General features: G+C 57.5%; 1 protein-coding gene across 1 annotated transcript in view; it reads left to right on the forward strand.

The window, feature by feature from the left end:
* LOC127487612 (NUT family member 2G) overlaps positions 1–9170 on the forward strand; it is a 30746-nt gene extending 21576 nt beyond the window's left edge. Inside the window, exons 3-8 of the mRNA XM_089306506.1 lie at positions 3056–3776; positions 5592–5720; positions 6656–6795; positions 7224–7516; positions 7777–7893; positions 8439–9170. Coding sequence (XP_089162632.1) covers positions 3056–3776; positions 5592–5720; positions 6656–6795; positions 7224–7516; positions 7777–7893; positions 8439–9170 — 2132 coding nt within the window. The remainder of the gene's footprint in view (positions 1–3055; positions 3777–5591; positions 5721–6655; positions 6796–7223; positions 7517–7776; positions 7894–8438) is intronic.
* The last annotated feature ends 1005 nt before the right edge of the window (positions 9171–10175 follow it).

The raw sequence follows: 10175 nt of genomic DNA on the forward strand, positions 1-10175 counted from the left end.
AACGGAAGTTAAGGAGGAACCAAGTACAGTCGGTGTGCGGAATCAGAGACTACTTTAACACTGCCTGAGGAGCTCATATCAGCTGTTTTGCCACAGTTCAACTTCAAGAGAACCTGAGATTCTGCCCCACTGCAAGAGCCTCAGAATGTCTCCCCACCCCCACCCAGGCTGCTCTCCTGCCACCCCTCCCCCACCAGAGAAGCCTGAGCCCCACATTCCATTCCTGTTACCTTTAAACTTGCCCAGCTGCTGCAGTTGGACCCTGAGCGGCCAGCTCACTGCTGGGTCCTGAACTTGCTTCTCTCATTGAGGAGGCTGTGCTGAGTGTCCAAGCCTGCGGGGAGAGCTTCAGGAGGAGGTAAGTCTGTAGGGGTGGGGCTGTTTAACCAGATTCTTGCTACTACTCAAATACTTGGGAACTCACATGTGACACGTCCCCTGGGGACAGCTGACTGGACTGAGGTAGAAGAGACAGCCCTGGATGTCCACAAGGACATCCTACCTGGGGAGGCTGTGGAAGCCTACATTGAACGGACACTGCTGACTGGGGACACTACTGACCACGTACAGGTGGATAAAGAGGCCCCACGGGAAGTGTACTGATGAGTAGAAGAGACGGGAGCAAATGGATTCATTCTCTGTAAACCAGGAGAGGGACACAGGTCACTTCAGTCTGAGGGGTGTAGTGTGAGGATGGGCGGGGATGAGGTGGAGGCAGAGAGAGGGTTCAGGGTACAGCTGAGCCTACCCTTTCAGTCACAGGGAGCCAGCCCTTGAAAGGGCTCAGAGGGTTTAGACAGGGGTATCCTAGGTATTAGGATGCTGTTTTGAAATGGGCTTAGCCATGAAAATGATCAGTTAGGCTCCTTCCCCTTTACCCACTCTTCCTTGAGTGAGGCTGGAAATTACCCCAACCTCGACCTCCCAGATCCTCCCAGCTCTCTGCTTCCTGCCCAGTAGTGGTTTCTCTCACTCCAGGAAAGTTGTTTTTTCTGGATTCTGCAAGGACAGGAATGGCAATTAACATCAGGCAACAGAGGGCTTGGGTTTCCCCTAAGTGGTGTGCATTGTTCCTCTTGTAGTGGAAACACAAGTCTTTCACCCAAGTCACCCTACATCTCATGGTGGCCCCTGCCCAGGACTTTCCATAAAGATGATGGCAGTGCACGAACTCCACGTCTGTACTTCACAGACAGGTTCAGCTGGGCAGAGTGGCTGGATTCCACAGGAAGTTTCAGTGAATGCTGTTTTCCACCTTGATTTTCATAAAGCTTATTTATTTGAGTAGAGGAGTGACACAGGAGGGAGATAGTGAGGGCTTGACAAGCAATGGAAGAGGAAGAGAGGGAGAAGAGGGAGGGAGAGAGGAGAAGGGAGAGACAGAGAGGGAGAGAGAGAAAGGAGGGAGAGGGGGGGAAGGGAGGGAGATATCAACATCTTCTATCCACTGTTACTCCCCAATGTCTGAAATAATCAGAGCTGGGCAAGGTCAAAGCCAGGAACCCAGAACACTGCCAGAGTCTCCAACAAAGGACAGGAATTCATGTGCTGTCTTCATTTTCTGCCTCCCTTCTCATATTAGCAAGAAGCTGGATCAGAAGTACAGTTTGCCAGGGCTAGAACAAGCTCCAATATGTGATGTGGACATGCCAAGTTGCAGCTTAACTCACTGTGCCCAAAAAACCACACCTGTTTTTATATTAAAGAATGGAGAGCAGCAGTTAGGAAGGTTATGTTCAATCTGAAGACACGGGTCCTGATCCTCAGACGCATGCGCCTTGTGCCTGTTGTCATTTACTGGGCTCTGTGTGGTTCCTGGTCAGAGATGTGTTCCAGTACATACTGCCCCCCACAACCCCCTGACTCAAGCCTACTCCTCAAGCCTTCACTTTCCATCACTGAAAGCAGAAAAAGCCTAAGGTGGGGTCTGGGCTCGGTGTTGTGAATCAGCTGGCTTTACCTAGGCCGGCTGGGCACGTGGCACCACAGCTGTATAAGTTCCCTCGCATTCCATCACTGAGAGCATAAAAAACGATCCCAGAGAGTCACCATTTCCCTCAATCAACTCTGATATGACCCTTTACAAACTACGAAATCCCGGACACCTCCCCAGACACCTCTACCAGTCACCACCCTGTGGACTTTCCTAACCTATGCAGCCATCACTGATTGTGTAAGGACACCATCTCAAGGGACCAACATCTACCTAGCAGTCCTGCTCTTGGGGAACACAGCTTCTAGAGTGGCCAGAGTGACCACCAGACCATGCAACCAGGGGCGGCCAATATATGCTCCCTGTGGTTTCGGCAGGGCCCTCTGAAGAGGAGTACCACCTGCTAGCAGGATGACATTAGCCTCAGAGATAACAAGGTTATGCTCATGAATCACAAGGCCATGGTAGGCCAGCCCTCTGCTGTTGCCAGTGAGTGCAGTGGAGGATGGCCCAGGTGCATGGGCCCTGCACCCCATGGGAGACCAGGAAAAGCACCTGGCTCCTGGCTCCTGCCATCGGATCAGCGCGGTGCGCCGGCCGCAGCGTGCCGGCCGCGGCGGCCTTTGGAGGGTGAACCAACGGCAAAGGAAGACCTTTCTCTCTGTCTCTCTCTCACTGTCCACACTGCCTGTCCAAAAAAAAAAAAAAAAAACCAAGGCCATGGTAGGGAGAGGTTTCTTCCCAGACCTTTGACCTTCTTGTGCTAGGGTTAAGGAAAGGGTTCCACTAAGAAGTGTCAGCTAAAGAAGCCTAAGGTGGGGTCTGGGCTTGGTGTTGTGAATCAGCTGGCTTTCCCTAGGCCGGGTGGGCACGTGGCACCACAGCTGTGTAAGTCCCCTGGCTTGCTGTGGAGTACTGAGGGGCCCAGTGCCACTAGGGAGGCAAAGCTGATCCAGGTGTTGGGAGACACCTATAGAACTGGAGTCACCCTGTGTGACTCTAGGGGCAGTGAGAATTCATTGTTCCATCCTGGCAATGAAGGGTATTTGAGAATTCATATGTGAGAAGGGTATTAAGAATTGGTTCCCCTATTCCATTCACCCTTCTCCTTTGTCTCCACAGCATCTCCAGGGCTGGAAACAGCCATGATCCCGCACCCAGGCACCTCCACGTCTCTCGTCATGCTGCTGCCCTTTCCCCAACCAACTCATGGCACTGCACCCCAGCCACCCTGGGGGCAGCCCCCTCCGCCCCTCCTGAATGTGGCATTCCCTCCAGGCAGCCGCCTCATACTGCCTGCTGCCATCCCCAGGATGCCCGCAGTGGCCGGAGATGGTGGCTGCGGCCCCAATGGGGCTGGGAACGTCCACCTATTACTCCAATTGAGGACAGGAGGGCAGCCAGTGGAGCCCCTCCACTCTCAGACCTTGGTCTACAACCAAACCCGTATCAGCCTCAATGCCCCAGGGGGCCTCTGTGTGCCAGGGCAGAACCCTGCTCCCATAGCAGTGCCTGGGTCTTCCCTACATGCTACAGTGCCTGCACCTACCATGGCGGGAACTCAGGCCAGTCAGGGGGGCTGGCCTCTGGGCCTCCCTCCTCCAGCTCCACCACCAGCTGCCCAGCTGGCCCCAATGGTCTTCCCAGTTAACAACGGGCCACCACCACAAGGGGCAGACAGGGAGCGCATCCTGCCTACTCCCAAGGCCCAAGCCTCACCAGACGACCCCTGCAACTCCACCAGCGTCTACGAGAACTTCCGGCGCTGGCAGCACTTCAAGGCCCTGGCCCGGAGGCTCCTGCCCCAGAGCCCTGACACAGAAGCTCTGTCCTGCTTCCTCATGTGAGCACCCATGCCCAGGGCCTGGGGCAGTGCATTGGGAGGATCACGGGCTGGGCAACGCAGGCTATGAGGGCTCCCAAAGGAAGACCCTGAAGGCAATCGAGAGACCACATGCAGTTCCATTGTCAGCCATGCTACCTCATGCTGCGTGTGACACGATTCCAGGGCCTTTCCCCACTGGATCTTAGCTATCCTGTGATAACATTTACATTTCCACCATTTCCAGGGTGACCCTTACAGAACACTAAAGGTCACAGCGGGTCCTGGGATCACAAGAGCCACCACTGGAGTTTGAGTCTGAGTCGACACAGCAATCCCTGTCCACCACCGGCATCATACGCAGAGGGTCACAGACCTCAGGGACTTGACGTGAGGGGTGATAAGGAGGGAAGTCTTATACACAGCCCAACCCTCACTCTTCCCGGTACTTCCAGGAAGACAGAAGGTGGTCCGGAACCCACCCAGGGCCACGCTGGGGCCCCAACACGAGGGTCTGTCTCAGGCCAGCACTGACATCGCAGCCCAGAGCCCTCATAGGGGAGGAGACACTCCCACCCATTCCCTGGGAGCTGAAGGTCACTGCAGCTGAACCTGCTGAGCTTGGCACAGGTCAGGCACACGCTCTGTCTCAGGAAACGACTGCGGTCATGCCGTCATGAGGAAAAGGCAATGTGGTCAGGAACACAGCCACAGCCCAAACACCACGGTCCAGGCTGTGACCGGACTCTGAGCCCCTAAGGCAAGAACGCAGGCCACTGTCCGGGGGCTGGGGACCAAACAAGAGGGAGCCTTCCCCACAGTGGCACACTCCCCTTTCTTGACCACTCGGGCCCGGCTCCTCCTGTCTACCACCATCACGACACACACAGCCACCTTGCACTGAGCAGGGCACTGCGTCCATGTCGCGCCCACCTCTGACCTCCCGGCCACATCATCACTCAGCCTGCAGCTGAAAGCAGTCTCCACGCCTTGGTGTTGACGTCTCCATCTCCCTGCCGCTCTGGACACTCAGCATTGCCCAGGAGGCACATCACACCCAACTCAGTCCCCATGCACTGAGCCCTGGTCCCCCAATCAGGGCACAGCCTGCATGGCTCCCTTCCTTCTCCCCACTCACAGGAGCTCTGAGGTCCCAACTCCAGTGCGGCCTCTGGCCAGCAACTATAAAGCAGGTTACACGCTCAGCCCTGGGGCCAGGAGCCCGCACCAGAGCCCTGGCACCCAGCTCAGATCATTCTGTGTGCTTCTCCCTTTGGGCTGCACTGCACAAGGCCACACACTGGACAGTTTCAGCCACAGATGTTCTTGTGACATGTTGGAGGCTGGAAGACTGAGCACAGGACATGGCTGGATTCAGATTCCGGTGAGGCTGCTCTTCCTGAGACAGGACCTTCCCACTGTCTTCATTTGAGAGTCAAGCTGTGGCGAGTCTTGCTTCTCCTCTAAGGACACCAGAACTATCACGGGAGCTGCAGCCTTAGCACCTCTCCTAACCCTAACTGCACCACAGACACCACCTCAGACCCCATCACACTGAGGATTAGCACTTGCACACATGTATTTAGGGCATACAAGCATCCAATTCATGCTGCACTGTGATACTGAAGCTGCAAAAGGAAGACAGAGAGGCCAGCACAGCCCTGGAAGTGGGTATCCCCCAGATGAGAGGTGCCCAGGAGGCTGGAGAGCCCACACTGGAGGAGGACACGACAGGGACAGAGGGAAGGGGAGACCCCAGCACAGTAGTCAGAGCCCTGAGCTCAGGAGGCAGGGTGGGCTAGTGCATTTTCACTGACTCCGGGGAATTAATTCCAGCCCCGTGCTGCGGACCCTGGCCCAGCGGAGGCCCACCATGCCGCTGGAGGAGGGCCTGCGGTTTGCCTTGCGCGAATGGCAGCACAAGAGCAACTTCGACCGCATGATCTTCTACGAGATGGCAGAAAAGTGAGTTGGGAGTCCGAGTCCCGGTGCTGTGTGGTGGAGGAGGCTGGGGAGGGAGGCTGGGCCTGAGGGGCTGGACGTGTGAGCACATGTACGCCGTTCCTTGGAACAGGCCCTCCGTGGGCCCTGCTCTCCCAGGATACTGCCCCACCACCTGGATGTAGGGTTCTAGGCACTCTCCTCCCCGGGAGTCCTCCCCATCTGTGTCTGAGCTACCGAGGCTCTGCCGTTCAAGTTTGAGGTGGAGCAGCCAGGGCAGCCCTTGTGGTTCCTCCCACCACGAGGACTCTGCACACGGCAAGACCTCCATCGGAGTGTCTGCCTCACACCCTGGAGAGGGGGCTGTGGACAGATGTGTTGTTACGGTGAAACGCCATCCCAGAATGTGCTGCAGCCCAGAGTGTCCTCAGGGATCTGGTGTCTCAGACACACGGCCCTGTCTGCATTTCTGCCGGTTCATGCAGTATGATAAGTTGAAACACACAGCACTCAGAGGCCATGCCCACCTCTCAGCCAGGCCTCCCATCCTCCAGCCTGCCCCTGTACCCTAATCCCTGCTCCCCCTACAAGGATCACAGTCTCGGGCTCAGGATCTTTGATTCTGAACTAGGACCCAAAAGAGCTTGTGATAAATGTCCTTTTGCGCAGCCTCTGGAGTCAGCCCTACTTGGGGCTCTGTGTGGGGCCAGACCAGGCATGGAAGTGGTAAGATCTGCTGTGCCTTTGTTAACTGGGCCTGCAGGGGATCAGAGACACACGTCACCTGCCCATGCAGGGCAGACAGAGCACTGTTCCCAGCATGCTTTACCCCTGTGGGACTGACCAGACTTGGACCTCCCTGACCCCAAGGGACACGTGCATGTGTCTGCCACCAGCTGCCGCCAGATCGTGGTCAGGGCGTGGGCCCCTCACATTTGGCCTGTGTCCCCCACGCTCAGGTTCATGGAGTTTGAGGAAGAGGAGGAGATGCAGATGCAGAAGCTGGAGTGGATGAAGGGGAAACCTTGCCAGCCCCCACTGGTCTCACCAGCACTGCTTCCTCAAGGGCCCCCAGCCCCTGTGGCTGTCCAGCAGCCAGGTACAGTCTCCCGTGTCCCAACACAGTCCGTGGCAGAGGCCAACGCAACCCCAGGATCTGCTGTCCCCTCGTCTGGGCCTTTCCTTCAAGAGCAACATGTGTTCCTTTGTGCAGAATGTCCACGGGCAGCCCAGGGGCCCACATGCTTTGGGCCATTACCTGGGGATTTTTCATACCTCAGTCCTAGTGCCTCTCATCCCTTAGCTTCCCAAGTAGCCAGCAAACACTGGCCAGGATGGGGTGTGGAGATAAGAACGAGGAGTGTTGGTGACAGATGTTCCACCTCTTGGCCCCATCTCCTCTCTCGGATGCTTTTGTCAGCTTCTCCTGGCCCAGCGTGACCACTCATGTCCTCCAACAACTGTCCACCCCACTGCGGCTGACATGACGCTGGAGCCCCTGCACTCACACCATGTTCCCATCCACAGGGTGTGCCCCCAGGAAGGCCAGCTCCAAGGCCCTGCCTGCCTGTCCAGTGCCACCCAGACACCAGGGGCCTCAGGACAAGACACCCAAGGAGATCCCACCAGAGGCCGTGAAGGAGTACATGGAAATCATGGACACGTTGCTGGGGCCAACACCCTTGTCCTTGGAGCCTCCCGATGGCCACCCAGAAGAGGACAGAGATGAAGTTTTCCTGGAGAATGAGGGGTCATGCCCGGACCCGGAAATGCTGTCCTACATTGAACATCTATGCTCCCAGGTGGATTTTGTCACCAAGGTGGGTTGGGATGCAGCACTGGGATGCAAGATCCAAAAAATGACCCTGCCAGGCCCTTAAGCCAAATGCAAGTTCTTCACCACTGCCTTTGTGTTCCTCAGTGAGGGAGGGAGGGAGGGAGTGAAGCTGACTGCCCACTGATTTACACCCCAGAGTGTGAACAGTGATGGGGCCGTCATTGCTATCTGGTTCTGTTCAAGTTCCCATCATCTCAGGTGCTTCATGCAAGGATGATCATGGACATCTTGCATCTCTTCTAGGCGGAGGCCATCATTCACCCCAGATTCCTGGAAGAACTGCTTTCCCCAGATCCACAGCTGGACCTCACGGCCCTGTCCAAGGAGCTGGAGAAGGAGGAAGGGCTGACTGCTGACCAGGTAAAGGACAGAAGGTGGTCAGCAGGTAGAGCAGGCATAGCATGTAGACAAGGCAGGGAGAGGCTCCAGGAAAGCAGGGGTTTGGGGGCAGCATGCAGACAGGGCAGGGAGGGGCACCCAGAAACCAGGGGTGGGGACTTCATATAGACAGGGCCTGGAGGGGCACCAGGAAACCAGGGGTGGGGGGACAGCAGGTAGACAGGGCAGGGAGGGGCACATAGGTAGACTCGTGGTAGAAGGGGGAACCCCAGCATGGCAGACCCAGATCATTTTGTCTCCCCCTCCTCTGCTGGGGAAAAATGACTTCTTGAGGAGCTGCTTCGGGTGGGGTGCAGGTGCACACATGTGTTAAGGAGACAGAAGAGCCAGTTCCAGGTTAGGGTACAGGGCTAGAATGAGGCCCATGTGGGTGGAGGCAGAACCCCTCACACTAATGGGACCAGCCCAGAGACTCAGGCCTTTCTGCCTCCTCCCGAGTACCTGCTGTGCACTCCCTGGCCTCCCTCACACCTGGCACAGCCATTAAGGGCCTGTTTCCTCTGCAGGTGATGGCGAAGCACTGCTCTTTGAAAGAGGATGGGGCTGTGGGGGCAACCCCCAGTCATGGTGTGCCCCAACTGAACCCCAGCAATTCTGAATCTGGATCCCAACAAAGTGCGCAGAGTGACAACCAGGGCCCCCGCCTTGGGGCCAGAGCTGAGTGCTACTCCTGGTCGATGCCTTCCCAAGACCTGCAGAGACATGCTGTCCCAGACACCCCCCTGTGCAGGCCTGAGGTTAATGCTGTCTTTAGTGGACATCGGCAGTGTCCCTCACTGGGGGCCACCAAAGATGCCAGGAGTTTCAGAGGAGGACCCTCTGTTGGGGGCCCACACACACCATTGGACAACTCCAGTGAGAACGAGGAGGAACTTCCCAGTCTCTCCTTCCTCCTGGCCTCCCAGCACCACCTGCTGCCCTTGGGCTTTGCACGGAGCAAGGCCTCTGCTGAAGACCTGCCCTGCCTTGGAGCTGGGAATCCTTGCAGAGCACCAAAACCCCTGTCTACCCACGGAAGGGACCCTAGGGGTCCCCTCCCACATGCTGCAAAGTCCAGGAAGCAAGCTCTGCAGGGAGGCCAGGGCCCTGCAAAAAAGAAGCCCTGCCCAGTGCCTCAGCTCAGGGCTTCGGGAGGGCAGGCCCAGGCTCTGGGCTCTGTGGGAAACTCCCAGGCTCAGAAGAGGAAACCTGACCACTTGGTCACCAGGAGGAGGAAGAAGCACCATTCAGCCCACTAGGTGGCGCCAGGGCTCTGGGAGCAGCTCCTCCAGGTGCAGCCTGAAGCACATGGACCCTAACTCTGCCCTGCACCCAAAGTGCTGACCCTGCTGTTCCTCACCACAAGAGGGCGACTCTAGGAGCCCCGGGTGGAGGGACCTGGGGCAAGAGTGTGGAATCATCCCTTTGGGACTTTGTTTGTGTAAATAAAGGAAGTTACATTGGAAATCGTCTCTGCTCTGCTGCCCTCTGTCCTGGCGTCAGTGGGGAGTGGACGGTGAGGCGAGACAGACGGGGATGCCTGCTCGTGGCTGCACAGCGGCCTGACCGACGTCTCCCTCCGGGTTCACACACTTCTACCCCGGCTGCCCGTGCCCCGCACCATCACCGCCCACACAAGCCCTCATTTGCTCTGGGTCCTCCGGAGCCCCGCTGTCCTTTGTGTCCTATAAATGTCTTCCTGGGAGCTGCTTCTGAGCCTTCAGACGAGGGCCCCAGGAGCAGAGTTCGAGAACTGAGCCTGGAGTGGGCACCCTCCCGAGGGGGCTCCTTTCTGCTCCCTGAAGCAGGCTCCTGGCAGGCCTGGTCCCTCCTCAGTGTGGGTCTGGGGAGGTGGTAAGCGCTGGCCTTGGGAAAAGAGGCTGCGGCATCTGGGGAAATGGAGGCCGACAAACTGAGCAGCACTGATGGCCGCCAAAGCCAAGGGCTGTGCTTTCTCAGTCACCAGGGGGGACTGCTCACAGGGGACCTCAGCACTGCAGGAGGTCCTGGACGGCTCTGTGCCCTGGGCAGCACTGGGGGTGGCCCTCACTGGTCCTAACAGGCGGCCCCATGCTGTACCAGAGGCCGGGAAAAGGGCAGGCCAGCACGAGTCTGCTCATCAGTCGACCACAGGCAGTGGCTGGCACAGGCCTCCTGCAGACAAGAGAAGGGCTGGCTCCTGGGACACACGGGGGCAGCTGAGGCCCTTCGCAGCCCCTGCAGTTTCTGTGAAGGCGTCCTGGGCTGGGAGGAAAGAACCTGGG

The sequence above is a fragment of the Oryctolagus cuniculus genome, chromosome 1 (assembly GCF_051225735.1).
Source record: "Oryctolagus cuniculus isolate XC-2025 breed Fujian yellow rabbit chromosome 1, ASM5122573v1, whole genome shotgun sequence".
NCBI classification, from domain to species: Eukaryota; Metazoa; Chordata; class Mammalia; order Lagomorpha; family Leporidae; genus Oryctolagus; species Oryctolagus cuniculus.